Source organism: Anomaloglossus baeobatrachus, chromosome 5 (assembly GCF_048569485.1).
Source record: "Anomaloglossus baeobatrachus isolate aAnoBae1 chromosome 5, aAnoBae1.hap1, whole genome shotgun sequence".
NCBI lineage: Eukaryota > Metazoa > Chordata > Amphibia > Anura > Aromobatidae > Anomaloglossus > Anomaloglossus baeobatrachus.
The window spans coordinates 51,058,800-51,079,405 of NC_134357.1; the positions used below are offsets into that span (position 1 = coordinate 51,058,800).

General features: G+C 50.0%; 1 protein-coding gene across 1 annotated transcript in view; it reads right to left on the reverse strand.

The window, feature by feature from the left end:
- Nucleotides 1-20,606, reverse strand: part of STK32C (serine/threonine kinase 32C) — a 320,810-nt gene that overhangs the window by 47,657 nt on the left and 252,547 nt on the right. Inside the window, exons 3-4 of the mRNA XM_075348496.1 lie at nucleotides 7,666-7,817; nucleotides 864-1,037 (exon numbers count right to left, since the gene is read on the reverse strand). Coding sequence (XP_075204611.1) covers nucleotides 864-1,037; nucleotides 7,666-7,817 — 326 coding nt within the window. The remainder of the gene's footprint in view (nucleotides 1-863; nucleotides 1,038-7,665; nucleotides 7,818-20,606) is intronic.

Sequence of the window (20,606 nt, forward strand, 5' to 3'; positions counted from 1 at the left end):
TCTTTTTTTGTCTTTCAGGTTTCCATTTGTGGACTACATTGGATAGCCTGGACTATGTCGGACCTGCATGTTTTTTTTTTTTTTATTAAATTGGTGAACCAAGGAAAGAGTCAGGTAGTTTTTTTTCATATAAACTTTTTCAGTGTTTTTATTTTTACTTACTGGGTTAGTAATGGGGGTGTCTAGTAGACAGCTTTCCATTACTAACATCAGGGTTTGATGTCACCTGCCACTACACAGCTGACATCAACCCCAACTATCATTACCCAGATTGGCAATGTGATGGGGCAATAGGAAAAGCCACGGTGAAGTGCCAGAATTAATGCATTAATTGTGATGGGCCACTTCTGGAGTGGCTGTGGGCTGGCATTTTTAAGCTGGGAAGGGCCCAATAACCATGGCACTTCTCAGCTTGATAATAGCAGCCCCCAGCTGTCTGCTTTACCTTTGGTGATTATCAAAAATAGGGAGAACCTCATGTTGATTGTTTAAATGTATTTATTTATCAGTGATATTATCAATGATAAACAGAGAGGAAACATATTAGGCTGTGCCTTTGAGGACTAGGGTAGCCACCGGTATATCTGTCAAACTCTTTAAATGCCATGGTAGCAGAGGGCTCTGATGCTGGTTGTTAGAGCCATCATGTTAATCATATATTACACTCAGTGCACATGAAGCAGGAATAGCTCCTGTGCCCGCGCCATGCACTGGGTGTGCCAGTGTGCTCTACTGCGCTCCGATAGCAAGCATCAGGGCGGCTTTCATATTAATTGTAGACAGCAGCAAAGGATTTATGTAACTTTTTTGTGCATATTATAATATCCTCATCATTAATATAACAGATCTTCTGATCACTGTACCTATGGATTATATGTTGACTTCTTAGGTAATCTAGTGCCAAAGCCATTTCACAGATATACAGCTTAACAGTCTCTTCTGTAAACTGGACATTTTGCTGTAGATGATATCGAAGATCTCCCCCCAGGAGTAAGTCCACGACCATAAACATGTCCTCTTCATCTTGGAATGAATACCTGAAAATCAAACGTATATTATGATGTACAGCTCAAAAATCAAGTTAAGATGCTAGTTATTTTACTTTTATGGAGGACTCCTACTTAAAAATATTTTAAGTGGATGAAGCATATCAATACCTTTTTGTAAAGTTTTATCACACTTTTGTAGGTGGCATTGGAACCAATCTATGGCCTAGTGTACCGCCCCGCGCTCGGCTGCAGTCGAGCCGCTTGGATCCGGGCTCGTTGGTGGGTGGCTCGAGCGCCTCCGGACCCGGGGTCACTTTGTTAAAGGATGCTGGCGCTACGTAGGGGGGTGGTAGGTAGGTGTACGGCTGGAGCCGTGTTTGAGTTCGTGACGCCACCCACGGGATGTGGTGAAGGTGTAGACAGCACCGCTGCGGTTACGGGGCACCCGGAGGAGATGGTTATGCAGCAAGATGTTAACCCCTCCGTGGGCAGGGATGATGGCCCCGGGACCCATTGGGGAGAAGTAGTTGGGCGGTGCTGGGTGGTGTGCGGCCGGATCGCACTGTTGTACTCACTGTTATTGACACACACATGTCGCTGGTAAACAAAGTTGATGGTGGTCCCTCACCCGGTTCGGTGGTCTTTGCCTTTCTCCTGCACCGTGTAGTGTATGTGTAGACTGCCTGCGCTTCAGGGCCGGGAGTCTGCTCCCCGGCTTTAGGTACGTCGGGAGAGCCCGTTTGCCCGCAGACGCTGGCCCATGGGATCTCTCTGCCTGTGCGGTGGCTTTCTATCCCCCTCGGTGGGCTGTTGTCTTCAGTCGGGACTTGAGCGGGAAAGGACCTATAGTCCAGACCTCAATCAGTGAATTAACTCAGTCCAGTGGCTTCTGGACCTCGTTTCAGGGTCTGAGCACCCCCCTGTGTGCTCCGGTTTCCAGTCAGTTCCCCGGGTCGGTACCGGCGGGCCACTACCCTGTCCCGGTCCACCACGGTTCCACCTGGCTGTCTTCCCGGCTCCTGCAGGCTAGGCCACCGTATGCCTCCTAGCCAAGGTGTGCGGGCTGCGACCCTCACACCTGTCAGTCTCACACAGGCCCGTACCACGGGCCTGACCTCCTTACTCCTCAACACTCCTGAACTTGAACTCACAACAGACTCATCTCACTGAACTGTTTCCTGCCTCAGGCCCTCTGAACTCCTCGGTGGGCATGCCTACCGCCTGGCTCCGACCCCCCTGGTGTGTCTATTAAGCACCGAGGGAGGTGACTAGGGTTTATGTGTTTGGCTGATGTTACCTAGTGTGGAACTGGTGTTGTGTGGGGTGCTATCTGTGACTACCTGGCTAGTCTAAGGCATCACACTAGCAACCACAAACAACTTGTTTAATTTAAAGAGAACCACCCACCAGGATTTTCTTATAAACTAAAGCCAGTGCTATACTGGCGCTATCATGCTGATTCTATACATACCTATAGTTGTGAGATCGGATGTATACTTTCTGAAATATAGGCAAGTAAAGTTTGTGAAATGCAGTGTTATTTGATTGATAGCAGCTATAGAATATCTAATAGGTGGGTCTCTTTTTGCTAGTTATTCCCGCCCCTGTCTGTTGCCTGTCCTTGCTCCACCTTTGTTATTACAGGGGGAGAAAGGACAGGCAACAGACAGCTGCTATCAATCAAGTAACTTTGCTTACCTATATTTCAGAAACTATACATCCGATCTCACAACTATAGGTATGTATAGAATCAGCATGATAGCACCAGTATAGCACTGGCTTTAGGTTATATAGGAAAATCCTGGTGGTCGGTCCTCTTTAATTTCCTGTGTGTAATACTGACTTCACATATTACAATAAAATCAGAAGTGAAGATTTACATGTTCTGTATTTATGGAGGATCGGCCAAAAGAAGCAGCTCCTGTCTTGGGTCCAAGATATCCTACCCTGACACCGACATTACTCCATTAACAGTAGACCAGCGGTGTGATGTTTAACTGCTGTCTACGAAACAAATATAGTTTGCCAAAAGTCCAATGTAAAACCAAGCTGAAAGGATATCAACATTTTTTTACTTAAAGGGATCCAGTCACCAGATTTGGCAACTATAAGCTGCGGCCACCACTAGTTGGCTCTTATATACATGATTCTAACATACTGTATATAAGAGCCCAGGCCGCTGTGTAGAACATAAAAATCAATTGATAATACTCGCCTAAGGTGCGGTGTGTTGCAAACTGGTCGGATGGGTGTCCCCGTTCTCCGGTAGCGGTCGGTGCCGCGTCTTTCGGCCATCTTTGTCCTCCTTCTTCTGAAGCCTGGGTGCATGACGCGTCCTACGTCATCCACACTCGCCGGCATTGAGGTCCTACGCAGGCGCACTACAATATAATCTCCCTGCTCAGGGCACATGAAAGTATTGTAGTCTAAAGGGTGCTTTACACGCTGCGACATCGCTAGCATCAGGTAGCGATGTCGAGCGCGATAGCACCTGCCCCCGTCGTATGTGCGATATTGTGTGATCGCTGCTGTAGCGAACATTATCGCTACGGCAGCGTCACATGCACATACCTGTTCAGCGACATCGCTGTGACCGCCGAACAATCCCTCCCTCAAGGGGGAGGTACGTTCGGCGTCGTAGCGCCGTCACTGCGGCGTCACTAAGCAGCCGGCCAATAGAAGCGGAGGGGCGGAGATGAGCGGCCGGAACATGCAACGTGTTTAGCCCCCTTAAAAGTTAGTGTGTTACGTGTTCTAATTGAAAGTTATTTTTCCAGCCGCTCCATTACATTTTCTTCTTTAAGCAAAACACGCTTTAGTATTGTTGGCTGTGATTGCTTGTGGAACTACCGGTCTCAGGAGGATTTATAGCAATATCATTTGATTAAATACAGCGATTCTAGAAGTGTGAAGGAAAAGGGCGATGTAAATTCTGCTCTAAAAATCATAGATGTGATAGAGTTGTATTTCACTAAATTTAGTTTATTCTCGGGTAAAGCAACATCATAACAGATGTTCTAAAACATAAAGGTCTAGTATAAAAAAAATCAATAACCGTCATGTGCGCAATGAATCAGTGGTAGACAGGGTCTATTGATAGGCAATGCGTTGTCTGTATTGTGTTACTTAAAAATCAAATGTAATAAATGGTTTTCTTCTTGCGAAACTGTTATACGTCATGTAGATGGCAGGACTAATGCACCATGCTGCGCCAAGCCACGCGTCCTGCAATAGACAGAGATCAGGGAATATGTATTTCCCAGCATTTAATCAATGTCGGATGATGTGTACGGCGATCAATTCCAAAAATTAGATTTATTTTAATGCGTCATTTCTCAGTTGCTTGGACAGTGACATATTTATCTTTTATCCTTTCAGGGATTTAAAGGCAGAAAATTAGAATATCTGCAGCAAATATGCTGATGAATGGTCCAAATATATTATTTCATCCCTTGATTAGGACTAAACTAAATTCAGGACCTTGCCAGTGTATGTTTGATCCTTAATGCGTAAAAATATACCTTATATTACAGAATAGTCACCTATAGGGTAACTCATACCTATAGGGTAACTCACACCAATAGGGTAACTCACCTCCTAACAGGCTGAATTTAGGGGAACTTTACACGTTGCGACATCGCTACCGAAATATCGTCAGGGTCACGGTTGTTGTGACGCACATCTGTCGCCAGTAGCAACATCGCAATGTGTAAATCCTAGGAGAGACGAACGAGCATGAAACAGTCAAAAATCGCTGTTCTGTATCACGTTGTTCATTTCCATAATGTCGCTCCTGCTGCAGGTACGATGTTGTTTGTCGTTCCTGGAGCTCCACACATCTCTGTGTGTGAAGCCGCAGGAGCGACAAACATCTCCTTACCTGCCTCCACCAGCTATGCGGAAGGAAGGAGGTGGGCGCGATGTTATGTCCCGCTCATCTCCGCCCCTCCGCTTCTATTGGCCGGCCGATTAGTGACATCGTGGTGACGTCGCTGTGACGCCGAACGCACCTCCCCCTTGAAGGAGGGATATTTCGGCAGTCACAGCGACGTCGCAGGGCAGGTATGTGCATGTGACGCTGCCGTAGCGATAATGTTCACTACGGCAGCAATCACCACATATCGCATGTGCGACGGGGGCGGGTACTATCGCGCTCGCCATCGCTAGCCGATGCTAGCGATGTCGCAACGTGTAAAGTACCCCTTAGTCTCCACTTATTTCAGGACAGTCGACCATGTGTTGTCTGATCAGTGATTGGTCACAGAGGTCATGGTCTTAAAAGGTACTGTATCATTGCTGAGGTCAGTGATTGGCCACAGATGACGTCTCCCGTTACTAGGAGACTTGTGACAGGTTTGGGCCCTGAGTCACACTTAGCCTTGTGAGACTCAAATGATTTAATGTGTTTTCCTGTCTTTTGGTGCTCCAAGGGTTAATGTCTGTTTTCCTTGCCAGCAGCTTGTGATTACCTCTCCTCATGTGCATCCTGTTGTATCCACGGCCATCGCCCTTAAATAGTGACATATACCACGAGATGGGGCCGGTTATACTGTATCTTGATAGTGACAGTAGGCCTTGAGGAGAAAGGAGCTGCTGGAGACCTTGCAGTCAGAAGCGGCTACAGTCTTGGTGTCTGATTTCACAAGTGATATTGGAGTGTATCCTTTTGTTTATTTCCCTGTTTGTCTTCCTTTCGTTCATGTTGTTTTAGTGCAGCAGTGGGACTAGTGTTGCGCGCCAGCCATCTCACTAGTGAGGGTGAGCTCATGGCTTTGCAAGAGCACTAGTTATCCTGCTCGGTGACAGGGTGACATAACCCGTACAGGGCTGGCTAGGGAGTGCAGGGTACAGCTGCAGGTGAGTGCAGGAGGTGTCCCATCTTCCCTCTCCCTAGCTCCATTGTTAAAGTGTCCCAGTGTTCCCTATGAGTTTTGCCATGCGTTGGACTGTTGTGATTGCCCACACAGGTAATGTGTTTAGAAGGTGTGGTATCCCAACTTAGGACTTTGATTGGCTACAGAGGTCATGTGTTTAGTAGGTGTGCTATCTCAGTAGAGGACAGTGATTGGCAACAGAGGTCTTCTGTTTAGAAGGTGTGCTATCTCACTAAAGGACTGTGATTGTTAACAGAAGTCATGTGTTTAGAAGGTGTACCATACTAGTTGAGGACAGCAATTGGCTACAGAGGTCATGTGTTTAGAACTTGTGGTAATCTCAGTAAAGGAGAGGGATTGGCCATAGAGGTCACGTGTTTAGAAGGTCCAATATCATAACTGAGGCCAGAGAAAATACGACATACCCTTAATATAAGCCCTAGTAGGATTTTTGGGCCTTTTTGGAGTATGCTTAAAATATAAGCCCTACTCCAAAAATAAGCCCTAGTCACAGTTCCATAAAGAAGAGTCCAAGCAGCCAAAAAGCTTAAAGAATACAGCAGGGTTCTTCATCAAAGAAAGCATACAAACCCCCAAAAAAGCAGCCCCCCCCCCTAAAAAAAGAAAATATGCACCCACCAGAACCACCAAACAATTACAGTTGGCAAGTGCTGATGGTGGATGGGCTCTCACACAGAGAGCTGTGTCACTGTCAGGTCCTTCGTGTTCCAGCCGCATTGCACTGCATCTCTCACAAACAGATCGGGTACCAGTATCACTCCATGTGGTGATACTGCTTCCAGTCACCAGGGGAAGCCAACCACTGTTGAACGCAGAGGGACTTGACAGCAACACAGATTTGTATGTGAGAGCCCATTCACTTGCCAACTTTAATTGTTTGTGGTCTGGCAAGTGTGATTCTTTTAGGGAGGTGTCTGCTTTCTTTTGGGGGTAAACTTAGCATTACATAGAGAATAATAAATTTAAGCAGGTAATTTAAACCTTTGTAAATATGGTGGTATGTACCCACCACTAGAAGACTGGTTATGCACCATGAGAATAGCAGATGATATGAGAAAATGTGCAACTCAACCAGTAATAGGAGTAACACAAAATGTTGATGTTCCAGAATGCGATGACATTATTATATTTGAATAAATGTTGATTTTTTTTGGATTCAAAAATAAATCTGGAGAAAATATAAGACACCCCCTGAAAATAAGCCCTTCGGAGCAAAAATAATATGAGACCCTGATTCACTTTCGGTGAAACACATTATCATGTGCTTAGAACGTGTGTCATCCGAACTGAGGACACTGCTGTGACATCCCAATTGATGATAGTGATTGGCTGCTGAGGTCATGTGTTTAGAAGGTGTGTCATCATGCTAGTGATTGGCCAGAGATGTCATGTGCTAAGAAGGCGTGTCATCCCAGATGAGTACAGTGATTGGCCATAAAGGTCATATGTTCAGAAGGTGTGTTAGTATAACTTAGACCCATGATTAGCCACAGAGGTCACATGCTTAGTACATGATTAGCTACCCAGAAGTAAATAAAGGCTGCCAGGGACCAGAGCAGTGCTGGCGATGGAGCAGTATTGACTTAATGGGGTAAGTATTAGTTTTTTTATTGCTTTATTCCATTGCATTGCCTTTTAAAAAATAAATGACTGGTCAACCTCTATAAAGTGTTCATGCAAATCAAAAACCGCTTGAAGAGGGCAGCTACAACCCAATGCAAATATACGGTACATGAGGTTGGATTGGTAATTAAATCTGAAATTAAATAAGAACAGCTTACCAAAGATTGACTAAGAAGACGTGCTCGATCTCCTGTAGAATTTCCAACTCCCTGAATACATTCCGAACTTCATCCCGCTCAATACATTGCTGTTTATTCATGTACTTCATGGCGTACATTGTTTCGGTGTCTTTCTTCTGCACAATGCAAACCTAAAAATTCAGAGAAATAGAGTTGTTATTGTATTTCTGCAATCCAGTGACACAGATTTTGCTTTATCTCCTATTGAATAAAAATGTCATGTCTGTGTAACCGAAACAGAAGGATGTGTCCACCCGTATGAGAGCAAAATCAATTCATCAGACATGTAGTGACTATACACACTGCAAGAAGGTACAGAGAGTCGGAGGTTTGCTCAGAGCTACTGTCAATTCTCTTCTGGTAAACAGGCTTTATTTGGCAGAAGAACACAAAGTCATACTGAATATATGGAAGACTGATAGACAGCGATATGTATTGGGCCGGTAGCGGTATTGCACCACATAGGGATTATCTTTGGTGTTTTTTAAATTCCTTGTCAAGCACCATCCATTTGCTCTTGCAGTAAACATAATATGGAATGTTCCTTTAAGCTTTTCCTAAAGGCCGCTTTACACGCTACGACATCGCTCAAGCGATCTAGTTGGGGTCACAGAATTTGTGACGCATATCCGGTCGCTTTAGCGATGTCGTTGTGTGTGACACCTATGAGCGATTTGGAATCGTCGCAAAAACGTTCAAAATCGCTAATCGGTGACATGCCCCCCTATTCCCAATTATCGTTGCTGCTGCGTGTACGATGTAGTTCGTCGTTCCTTCGGCAGCACACATTGCTACGTGTGACACCGCAGGAACGACGAACATCTCCTTACCTGCGACCGCCGGCAATGCGGAAGGAAGGAGGTGGGCGGGATGTTACGGCCGCTCATCTCCGCCCCTCCGCTTCTATTGGGCGGCCGCTTAGTGACATCGCTGTGACGCCAAACGAACCGCCCCCTTAGAAAGGAGGTGATTCACCGGTCACAGCGACGTCACTAGGCAGGTAAGTAGTGTGATGGGTCTGAGTGATGTTGTGCGCCACGGGCAGCGATTTGCCTGTGTCGCACAGCCGATGGGGGCGGGTACACATGCTAGCGATATCAGTAACAATATCATAGAGTGTAAAGCGGACTTAAGTCTGTAAAGAATTGGAAATTGTTCAAAATATATTGTTCAAAATATATATTATGAGTGTAATTTAAAGGGAATGATTAATTTAAAGGGAACTTGTCACATATATATAGCACGACAGGCTGAGCACATCAGACTACAGGGCGCTAAATACAAAAAAAAAAAAAGAGTTCGAGTTCAAAGATCGGGTGATTTACGTATGCAAACCACTTGTGCAAGCATCACTGAGTTCAGGTATGCTCAGTGCTCAGCTCAGTGCGAGCCGCTTGCAGTGCGGATGAAGTGTGCACCTCCCAAAAAAATAATTATAAAAACCCCACCAACCCGTCCCCGGAAGTGATCTGTTTATGGCTGGCTGCATGTGGGTGGAAACCTGAACTGCCCAGTTTGTGACTTCCATTGGAGTTCAGGTCAAGTCCGGGTCCAAAAACGAACTTTTTTAAAAGTCTGGCTGCAGCCGCAGAACCAAACTACCATGGGTCTGCTCATCTCTAGGTCCTTTTACTCATGCGAGTACCAATACAATTAACCCCTTCACGACCGAGGAAGTACCGGTACGTCCTAAATCATGAAGGGGTAATCGCCGCCAGCTGCTGTGGTGAGCCGGCAACGATCCCTGCACATGTCTGCTGAACAGCAGACATGTGCGGCAATCAAGTGCAGGTAGATCCCCAATCCACCCGAGCCTGTTAACCCCTTAGATAGTGCTATGTCAAAATGAGACAGTGGGATTTAAATGGCCGTGGTGGTGAAATCGCCTTTCCCCGCCGCCATCGGAGGCCCCGTGATGCGATCACGGGGAGCCGAAGGTTGCCATGGTAGCGACGGGAAATGCGATGACTCCTGTCGCTATCATGATGTAGATCCTGTTAGAGCCGACACAGGAACACAGCATTTCTGCTGATCAGAATTATGCAGCTCTGATCAACAGAAATGAATCAGCAATCATACTTTTGATCCCCTGCCCCTAAGGGGGGCTAGTAAAATAAAAAAGTAACAAAAAGTTTTAAAATAAAATTAAATAACCTAAAAGTTTAAATAACCCCGCAGTCGCCCCATTGAAAATTAAACGATTAAGAAAAAAAAAGAAATAATATATATATATATATATTTACACATATATGTATATATATATATATATATATATATATACACACATATTTGGTATTGCCGCTTTCGGAAACGCCCGATCTATCAAAATATAAAATCAATGAACCTGAACGGTAAACGGCACAGCGGCAAAAAAATTCCAAATGTCAAAACTACGTTTTTTGGTCATCACAAAATTTGCTGCAAAATGCAATAACAGGTGATCAAAAAGTAGTATCTGCGCAGAAATGATAACATTAAAAATGTCAGCTTATGATGTAAAACATAAACCATCACTGAGCCCCATATCCCAAAAAATGAGAAAGCTACGGGTTGTGGAAAATGGCGCAAAAAATGTGCCACTTTTTTTGGACTGAATTTTTTTAACTTCTTAGATAAACGTAAACCTATACATGTTTGGTGTCTACGAACGCGTACTAATCTGAGGCATCATATCAACACATCAGTTTTACCATATAGTGAACACAGTGAATAAAATACCCCCAAAACAATCATGCAATGACACTTTTTTGCAATTTTTCCGCACTTGGAAATCTTTTGCAGTCTTCCAGCACACTATATGGAAAACTAAGAAAACTAAAAAAGGTACAAATCTTGGAAGAAGGACAGGAAAAACAAAAACGGAAAATCGCCCGAGGATGAAGGGATGAAAGACCTTTAATAGCTATGGCCGCTGTAGTGATATTGCATTGGGACCACATATTACCATAATGCTTAGTTTTGACTTCATTACAAGACATACTTAGAGGGGAGAGCAAAAAAATCAAAAATGAAAAAAAAACCAAAACACAAAAACACATTTTGACCAAGAATAAAATGATGGAAAAATGTTAGGGTCTGTTAATAACAATAGTTTTGGGAGATGCCCAAAGACAAAGGTATAAAGGCTACTTTACACACTGCGATATCGGTCCCGATATCGCTAGTGTGGGTACCCGCCCCCATCTGTTGTGCGACACGGGCAAATCGCTGCCCGTGTCGCACAACAGCCGTCACACATACTTACCTGTCCGGCGACGTCGCTGTGACGGGCGAACCGCCTCCTTTCTAAGGGGGCGGTCCGTGCGGCGTCACAGCGACGTCACTGAAGCGTTACTGAACCGCCGCCCAACAGCAGCGGAGAGGCGGAGATGAGCGGGACGTAACATCCCGCCCACCTCCTTCCTTCCGCATAGCGGCCGGGAGGCAGGTAAGGAGAGCTTCCTCGTTCCTGCGGTGTCACACGCAGCGATGTGTGCTGCCGCAGGAACGAGGAACAACTTTGTTACTGCTGCAGTAACGATTTTAAGAATGGACCCCCATGTCGCCGATTAGCGATTTTGCACGTTTTTGCAACGATGCAAAATCGCTTATCGGTGTCACACGCAACGGCATCGCTAATGCGGCCGGATGTGCGTCACAAAATCCGTGACCCCAACGACTCCGCATTAGCGATGTCGCAGCGTGTAAAGCCCGCTTAAGAGCCTAGAAGATGACGACAATGCAGGACTATGTGTCCTTGTAAAGATGGGTCCATTTGATTTTCTATTTGTGAGAGCATGTGCAAGACTCGCCTCTTTAGCGGAACTGTGAGGTGTGGAGAAGACCCCTCCGCAAATGGGCAAAACTTCAATCTACGTGCCTCCAACCACACTCATACCTATTCCCTAATGCTGAACAAGGCACCAAACAGAAGCTAAATGGTACACGGCATGTATGTATGATTTGTACTCTTTTTCAGAATTCTGGCACGTTTAGTAAACCTCCTCCACTGCACATGGTTCATGAATTTTGCACAAAGTCAAAAATGGTCTTGATTCTTGTCTATTTCGACTTATCAGAGCGAAAAGTCACACATTTCACAAAACAGAGCAAGAAATTAGCAAAAACATCTTGCGTAGATAAAATCACTTCTAAAGGGGGCTGAAGTAAATGAACGAAAAATGTTGAGACTTTTCAAAACATTGATAAGTCAGGCAAAAAAAATTGTAAAGTCTAAACTCTGCCTACGTTGCTAAATAAAAAACAGAGAGCTGGCCATATATAAAATAACCTTAAAACAGGTGTAAATGGAAAGAGGGAAGATGGTGACCCCCTGACTGAACCTACCGCTGGTGCCTGGGGTCCCTCACCACCCTATATACGTTTCGCACCTATGCGCCGAGATGGATACGTGACCCTAGGTATCCCTAGTGCTGTACCCTAAATAGGGAACGGATGGGATGAGCTCTTCATCAACCCCACTAAACAACTATGGAAGACACACACGAGGGAAAAATATGAACTACTTATCATTAGATGACTCTTAAGGCCCCGTCACACACAGAGAAATCTTTGGCAGATCTGTGGTTGCAGTGAAATCATGGACATATTGTTCCATTTGTACACAGCCACAAACCTGGCACTGATTGTCCACAATTTCACTGCAACCACAGATCTGCCGCAGATTTATCTCTGTGTGTGACAGGGCCTTTAGAAGTTCAGCAGAGCTTTCAGCAATGATACTGTGTCGCCCTGGGCAAGCCAGGGGTCACAGGTCACAACACCACCACACCCCACACTCCAGGTAGGCACATCACAGCTAACCAAAAATCCTTGTTGCCTACCTCCAGAGGCTGATGATTCACACCAGGGGGTGGGCCAGGCGGTTGGCTCCGCCCACCAAGGAGATCACAGTGCTGGAGGCGGGAGAAACCAGGCAGTCGAGAGTTGGAGAACAGTTAGGGAGGAGGAAGTGGAAGGAGTGGAGGAGTAGCCCAGGCAGGGCTTGAGTAAACAACAGAGAAGTGAAAGTGGAGGAAAGAAGAGTAGTAAAGGAGGAAAGCAAGAAGTGGTGACAGAGCAGAGAGTGTGCAAAGCCTGAAGGGTCCAGCTTTGTGGAGGGCCAGAACAGCAAGGTCAGCGACGGCGGTGACTGTCTCGAGGGGGACCGTTTGGAAGTTCCTGGAAGGACCCCGTTGGCTGTGTGCCCGGTGGTCTGGAGCAGTGTTCCGAAGGACAGTCAGCACCAGGGCAGGGGCCTCTCGGACCCCGGCAAGGCTAGGAGTCGCCAAATTTGCCGAATCCGTCAGTGAAGGGGACGTAGATCCCCCAGCAACCAAGTCCCGATTGACGGCAACAGCCCTACCTGAAGCAGAGAGACACCGCCACCGCCAAGGCACCAGTTTCTCAGGGCCAGCGCCTGCGGGCAAAGTGTAGAGCTCCTCCGGCCCAGATTGCAGTCGGGGAGCGGGTAACCGGAGGGAATCCACCGCTACCATCAGTCAAACTTAGGTGCAAGGAAGAGGGACATCACCGTCACCTACCGGGAGTGCAGGTGCAGCCGTCTGTGGGACCGTCCTACCAGCCGTTTGGTTTACCGTACAAACTGTGTCCATGTCTCAGGCTGAGTAAGTACCACAGTGCCGCAAGGCACAGCGCTGCCCCCGCGTCCCTGTGCCCACCAGGCCCCGCACCTCACAAACCATCACCGGGCCCCGGGATCACCAACCCCTACCCACGGAGGGGCAACACAACACCTGGCTGCTCCCTATCACCATCCCCGGGATCCCCACTCAGAGCAGCGGTGGTGCAATCACCACAACCGTGGGTGGCGTCACGAACTATAACAATCCCCCACACCCAACAACAAACCCCTTTCACTCACGGGCGAGGAGTGTCGCTCGAGGAACCCCGGGATCCGGCCCACAGCTCGAGCCACCACTGAGCAGCTGCCGGGACCCGAGCAGAAGGGGTGAGCGTAGTGTGCCGACACCCTCCTCCCCGCCCGCGACAACTTGGCGTCACGAACAGGATCTTACCGCTCTGCCGTCTGGTAGAGGTGCGCCTTGTTACCGCCGGAGGTATCCGGCAGAAAAATTGCAGAAGCCGCCATCTTTGGCGCGAAAAGTTCCCGCTCGAGCGTCTTCTCGAGCAGTAGAGGCGCGAAGGCCAAGACCCCGCCCCGAGAGAGGAGGGGCCGGAAAGAGCTAAGGGGGACGAAAACAAGATGTCTGCGCCCGACGGAGCCGCTGGAGGAGCGGTGGTCGCAGCCGCAGCGGCACCCGCGGATGGCAATGGGCTTGCCCAAGCCCCGGTTGTACCGGCGGGAGGTGCCGCGACCCCCGCGCTCGCTCTGGTCATGCCGTTTTCCTTGCCCTATGCACCCGGAGCTGCCTGGCTACCGCAGTATGATGGGAAACCGGATGCCCTACAGGCCTTCCGGAAAAAGCTTAACCCGTTGCTGGAGCTGTACCCCCTGACTGATAAGCAACGAGCGGCGATAGTGCTAGGCCAGCTAACCGGTGCGGCGGAGCAGGAAGCGGAGACCTGGGCCGAGGGGGACCGGCTCTCTGTAGCCACCATCTTTGAGAAGCTACAGACTGCCTTCGAGACCCGGACTGAAGCTGAGCTGAGGATGCAGTTTTACCAGTGCCGGCAACGAGCCGGGGATAGCATTCGGGACTATGCTCTACGTCTGCAGACCGCCCTCCGCACGCTGAAGCGGGTGAACTCTACTAATGAGGCGGATAGCAACAAGATGCTGGTGGAGCAATTTGCGCAGGGGATGAGGTCCCCTGAGGATCGTAAACAACTCCGGCTGTGGGCCCTGGAACACCCTGATGTGGACTTTGCTGTGTTAAAAGAGCGGGCTATCAAAGCACTCCAGCCCCCGGCTGCTGAAGTTCTGGAACCCGTCCCGTGGCCCGTCGAGACAGCTCCTGTTGTGGCGGCCTCAGCCAAACCAACCTCTGTAATGCCTGCAGCCCCAAGCAGCACAGTCGAAGAGTTGGCAGCCCAGGTCCGTCGCATGGACGGAGACCTTGCCAAAATCCTTGCTGCACTGCAACCTTTGACCAGATCTCAGCCTCCAGCGCAGATACAGCTTGCTGACAGTCCCGAGGATGTTCCCTGGATGCAGCAGAGAAGTGCTAACAACCCGCGGAGCAGACCTCCAATCTGCTACAAGTGCCGTAAGCCGGGCCATTACTACCGACAGTGCCCGTTAAACGAGCAACCCCTGGGGCCCCGGGCCAATCCTCAGGAGTAGAACATCGTGGCCCCCCGGACTGGCGAGACTGATATATCGGGGCCCGCCCTATCATCCCCGTGGCTGTGGACGGCATACCAGTGATGGCTCTCTTGGACACTGGATCACAGGTAACTACTATACCGTACAAGTTGTACCAGCGGTATTGGGCCGTAGACGAGCTGGCGCCCCCAGACAATAGCATAACGTTGATAGCCGCTAATGGACTTCCATTGACCCAGGTGGGGTATAAACAAGTGGCTATGACAGTGGGGCAAGCTGAACTACAACACCAGGGTATGATTGTGATCATGAATGAACCCAGTGATCATAACCCGAAGATAGTGCTGGGAACCAATGTGATGGAACACTGCATGGCTGATGTGTTGACCCTATTGCAACAGCTGGCCGCCACAGCGGCGGGGAGCCGGCAGAGGGCTGTGCAGCGTGAAATCTGTGCCCTGATGTACCGCCAGCATGTAAGCTCAACAGGAGGGGAGATTGGTGGAGTGAGAGTGATGGATGTTGCTCCATTGACTGTGCCCCCTAGGAGTGAGATGATGATCTGGTGTAGGGCAGCAGTAGGGCCTCAGGGGCGTGACTACCCCGCAATGATGGAGCCCATGCCTTCCGAGCACTGGCCCACTGTAATGGCCGCCCGAGGGGTGGTGGATGTGAAGAAAGGGAGAGTGCCTGTGAGAGTGTTGAACTGTGGGGAGGAAGAAGTCAGGCTTCCCCGGTATGCCACCATTGCCAAGCTGCTTACCCTGGACCCTCACACTATCCATGAAGCCAGCCCATCCACACCCCAACCTGCCACCAACACTCCCCCACCCCAGGGGGACATAAAAGAGTGGCACCAACAGCTACATGTAGGCACTGATGATACCCCTACACATCACAGGGCAGGGGTACACAGGGTGGTGCAGGAGTACGAACAGGTTTTCAGTAAGCACCCCCTAGACTTCGGGCAGATCAAGGGGGTCCAACACCACATTCCCACAGGTGAACATTCCCCTGTCAAAGAGAGGTACAGACCTATTCCCCCTGCACATTACCAGTGTGCCAAGGATATGTTGAGGAATATGAAGGAGGCGGGGGTTATTCGGGATAGCTGTAGTCCCTGGGCCGCTCCGTTGGTACTGGTTAAGAAGAAGGACGGTACCATGCGGATGTGTGTGGACTACCGGAAGATCAACCAGATAACCCATAAAGATGCCTATCCATTACCGCGTATTGAAGAGTCTTTGGCCGCACTGAAGACTGCAAACTACTTCTCGACCCTTGACCTCACTAGCGGGTACTGGCAAGTGGCCGTGGCTCCAGAGGACCGGGAGAAGACCGCCTTCACCACCCCGATGGGGCTCTGCGAATTCAATAGCATGCCGTTTGGGCTGTGCAATGCCCCTGGGACCTTCCAACGGTTGATGGAGTGCTGTCTGGGACTTTTAAACTTCGAGACCGTCCTGCTGTATTTGGATGATGTGATTGTTTATTCCCAGACGTATGAAGCCCATCTGGAGCACCTGGCCGAGGTGTTCGCGTCCCTTGCCAAGTACGGGATGAAGTTGAAGCGCTCAAAATGCCACCTGCTGAAACCCAGGGTGCAGTATCTAGGGCATGTGGTGAGTGCGGATGGTGTCGCCCCCGACCCTGAGAAGATCACTGCCATCCAAAGCTGGCCGAGACCAACTACAGTGAGGGAGGTAAGGCAGTTTCTGGGTCTGGTGGGGTACTATCGGCGCTTTATAAAGGGGTACACGAAGATGGCTGCCCCCATGCAGGATCTCCTCGTGGGACAGACCAAAGGTGGTAGACCCATCGGAGCCCCACTGTCGTGGGAGGACAAGCATGAGGAGTCCTTTTGCCAGTTGAAGGCGGCCCTGACTGGAGAAGAGGTCCTGGCGTACCCTGACTATGGGCGCCCATTCATCCTCCACACGGACGCCAGTAACGTGGGGCTAGGAGCGGTCCTATCCCAGGTCCAGGATGGAAAGGAGAAGGTGATTGCTTACGCCAGCCGAAAACTCCGGCCGACCGAAAGGAACCCTGAGAACTATAGCTCCTTCAAGCTCGAGCTACTGGCGTTGGTGTGGGCTATCACGAAGCGGTTCCGTCACTATTTGGCGGCAGCAAAATTCACCGCATTCATGGACAACAATCCGCTGACTCACCTGAACACGGCCAAGTTGGGCGCGCTGGAGCAGCGGTGGGTAGCCCGGTTAGCCAACTATGATTTCACCATAAAGTACCGAGCTGGTCGTGTCAACATCAATGCAGATGCACTCTCCCGGATGCCCCATTTGTCAGAAGAGGGGTGCGAGGATGACGACCTCGAGGAGATTGAGTTGCCTGCGTTTCACCAGCCGCCTACTGAGAGGGTACAAGTATGTCAGCAAAGGGTGGATCTGGACCCGCGGCCCAGTCAAGAGTGGCAGGACGCCCAGGACCAAGCGCCGGCTGTCCGCCTTGTCAAGACCCTGGTGGAACAAGGTGCTATGGGAATAGACCCTGCCGCTCCAGCCGAAGCCCAACGCTTGTGGAAAGAACGGAAACGGCTTTACCTACACCAAGGGAGGCTGTACCGTGAGCTGATCAACCCGAAGACCCATGAGAAAATATGCCAGTTAATCGTTCCTCAAGCTGATGTCGCTACTGTCCTACAGGCATACCATGATGGTGCTGGCCACTTCGGGTGGAAGAAGCTGGAGATGCTGTTGAGGGAGCGGTTCTATTGGAGTGGGATGCGTGAATCGGTGAAAGCCTGGTGCCGAGAGTGCGGTCCTTGTACGCTGAGAAGAAAGGATGAGACTAGCCAGAGGGCACCGTTACATCCTATAGTCACCCATCAGGCGCTGGAGCTGGTCGCCCTAGACCATGTCAAACTCACCCCTAGCCGAAGTGGATACACCTACGCCTTGACCATGGTAGACCACTACTCAAGATTTATGGTGGTAGTCCCCGTTAAGGACCTGACTGGTCGAACCGCTGCTCGAGCGTTCCAGGCCTATTTTTGCCGACCCCATGGGTACCCCGAGAAGGTGCTGACTGACCAAGGCCCGGCTTTTGAAGCAGAAGTGTTTCACGAATTCTGCCAGTTGTACGGCTGCAAGAAGATCCGGACCACTCCGTACCACGCCCAGACCAACGGCATGTGCGAGAAAATGAACCATTTGGTCCTGGGGCTCCTCAAGACGCTACCGCTGGAAGAACGGAACATGTGGCCAGAAAAGTTACCCGACTTGGTCGACATGTACAATAATATCCCGTCCAGCTCGACGAAGTGCACCCCAGCGTATCTGATGAGGGCTCGTCCTGGCCGCCTGCCGGTGGATCTGGAGATGGGGTTGGAGGCCCGGAAGCACTCCCTTCAACGGCAGAGTGGGAAAGTCGGAGGAGGGCCCAATACCGGCAAATCCAGGAGTATGTGGAGAAAAACCTCAGTCGGAGTCGGGAACAGCAAGAGCACCGGTTCAATCAGAAGGCACCCGCAGGTCCTTTCCAGCCAGGAGATGTGGTGCTGAAACGGAAGAGGAAAGCCCACAAACTGGATGATCAGTGGGAGCAAGTCCCTTACGTCATACAACCCACAGAGTGGGACGATGGGAAGACCTACCAGATCAGTCGTGACCAAGGGGGTACCCTGGCCACCGTTTCTCGGGACCATCTAAAAAAATGCCCACCAGCGTTGAAGGCAGAGGCTGAAGTACCGGTTCCTCCACCAGTGGAAAAGGCGGCAGAGGTAATCCACACTGTGATGGGTGACTTCCCAGCAAACTGGCCTACACAGAACGGCGCGGTGATACTTCCAGTGATACTGTTCCCACAACCCGTGGATGAAGAAGTAGTGGAAGCGGTTAACCGTGAACCAGAACCAGTGCCAGTGCCCAGGGACGAACCTGTACCCAGTCCCCCTACACCTCCGCCTGCCCCACACTATAGCAGGGAGGAGGAACCGATTGTTCCTTCTACCCCACTGTCTAGCAACACTGACACTGGGCCCCGAAGGTCCACCCGTTCCAACCTAGGTAGACCCCCGCTTAGGTACAGGGAGACCGTTCTATGAGTAAAAGGGGTCCGCAAAAGTGAAGGCGTGGTTGTTAGTTTGTTGTTTGAAAAGTTTGAAAAAAAAAAAAGTTGAAAATGATAAGTGAAAATGATCCGAAGTTCACCTGATTTACCGTGTGATTTGCAACCGGCTGGAGCCGGCACCGTTGTCCCCGAGGGGACCGTTTAAAAATGCATGGGAACTATCCATGGACAAACCCGTGAACTTGCAGGGCAACCACAGACGTTAGTGGCTTGTAAATATGTTGGTTACCGTTACCGTTTCCGCAGGCCGCCTCCGGAGAGGCAGGTTGGAGGGAGGGCCCTGAGCAGAGTAGGCCAGGGCCCAGCCACCAAAGGAACCAGTGGCTACCCTCTGGAGGGAAGGACAGATCCCGCTCGGGTACCGTGTGCTGGACTGTGGGTCAAGGGGTGCTGCCTGCGCTATAGGGGCAGCATCAGGGCCAGGTTACTTGGGTGGGAGAGAGCGGAAACCGTAACCGTAAACCGTTGCAACGTTAAAAGTAAATGTGCCTCCCGTCTTGGGAAGAAGTTATTAAAAATGTTATTATTGTTTGTTTAACCCTGTTATCCCCTTTTTACAGAAAAATAAAACCGGTGTAGGACGGCAGCCCGCGGACGGTCTGCATTTTGCTAAGGGGGAATGTGTCGCCCTGGGCAAGCCAGGGGTCACAGGTCACAACACCACCACACCCCACACTCCAGGTAGGCACATCACAGCTAACCAAAAATCCTTGTTGCCTTCCTCCAGAGGCTGATGATTCACACCAGGGGGTGGGCCAGGCGGTTGGCTCCGCCCACCAAGGAGATCACAGTGCTGGAGGCGGGAGAAACCAGGCAGTCGAGAGTTGGAGAACAGTTAGGGAGGAGGAAGTGGAAGGAGTGGAGGAGTAGCCCAGGCAGGGCTTGAGTAAACAACAGAGAAGTGAAAGTGGAGGAAAGAAGAGTAGTAAAGGAGGAAAGCAAGAAGTGGTGACAGAGCAGAGAGTGTGCAAAGCCTGAAGGGTCCAGCTTTGTGGAGGGCCAGAACAGCAAGGTCAGCGACGGCGGTGACTGTCTGGAGGGGGACCGTTTGGAAGTTCCTGGAAGGACCCCGTTGGCTGTGTGCCCGGTGGTCTGGAGCAGTGTTCCGAAGGACAGTCAGCACCAGGGCAGGGGCCTCTCGGACCCCGGCAAGGCTAGGAGTCGCCAAATTTGCCGAATCCGTCAGTGAAGGGGACGTAGATCCCCCAGCAACCAAGTCCCGATTGACGGCAACAGCCCAACCTGAAGCAGAGAGACACCGCCACCGCCAAGGCACCAGTTTCTCAGGGCCAGTGCCTGCGGGCAAAGTGTAGAGCTCCTCCGGCCCAGATTGCAGTCGGGGAGCGGGTAACCGGAGGGAATCCACCGCTACCATCAGTCAAACTTAGGTGCAAGGAAGAGGGACATCACCGTCACCTACCGGGAGTGCAGGTGCAGCCGTCTGTAGGACCGTACTACCAGCCGTTTGGTTTACCGTACAAACTGTGTCCATGTCTCAGGCTGAGTGAGTACCACAGTGCCGCAAGGCACAGCGCTGCCCCCGCGTCCCTGCGCCCACCAGGCCCCGCACCTCACAAACCATCACCGGGCCCCGGGATCACCA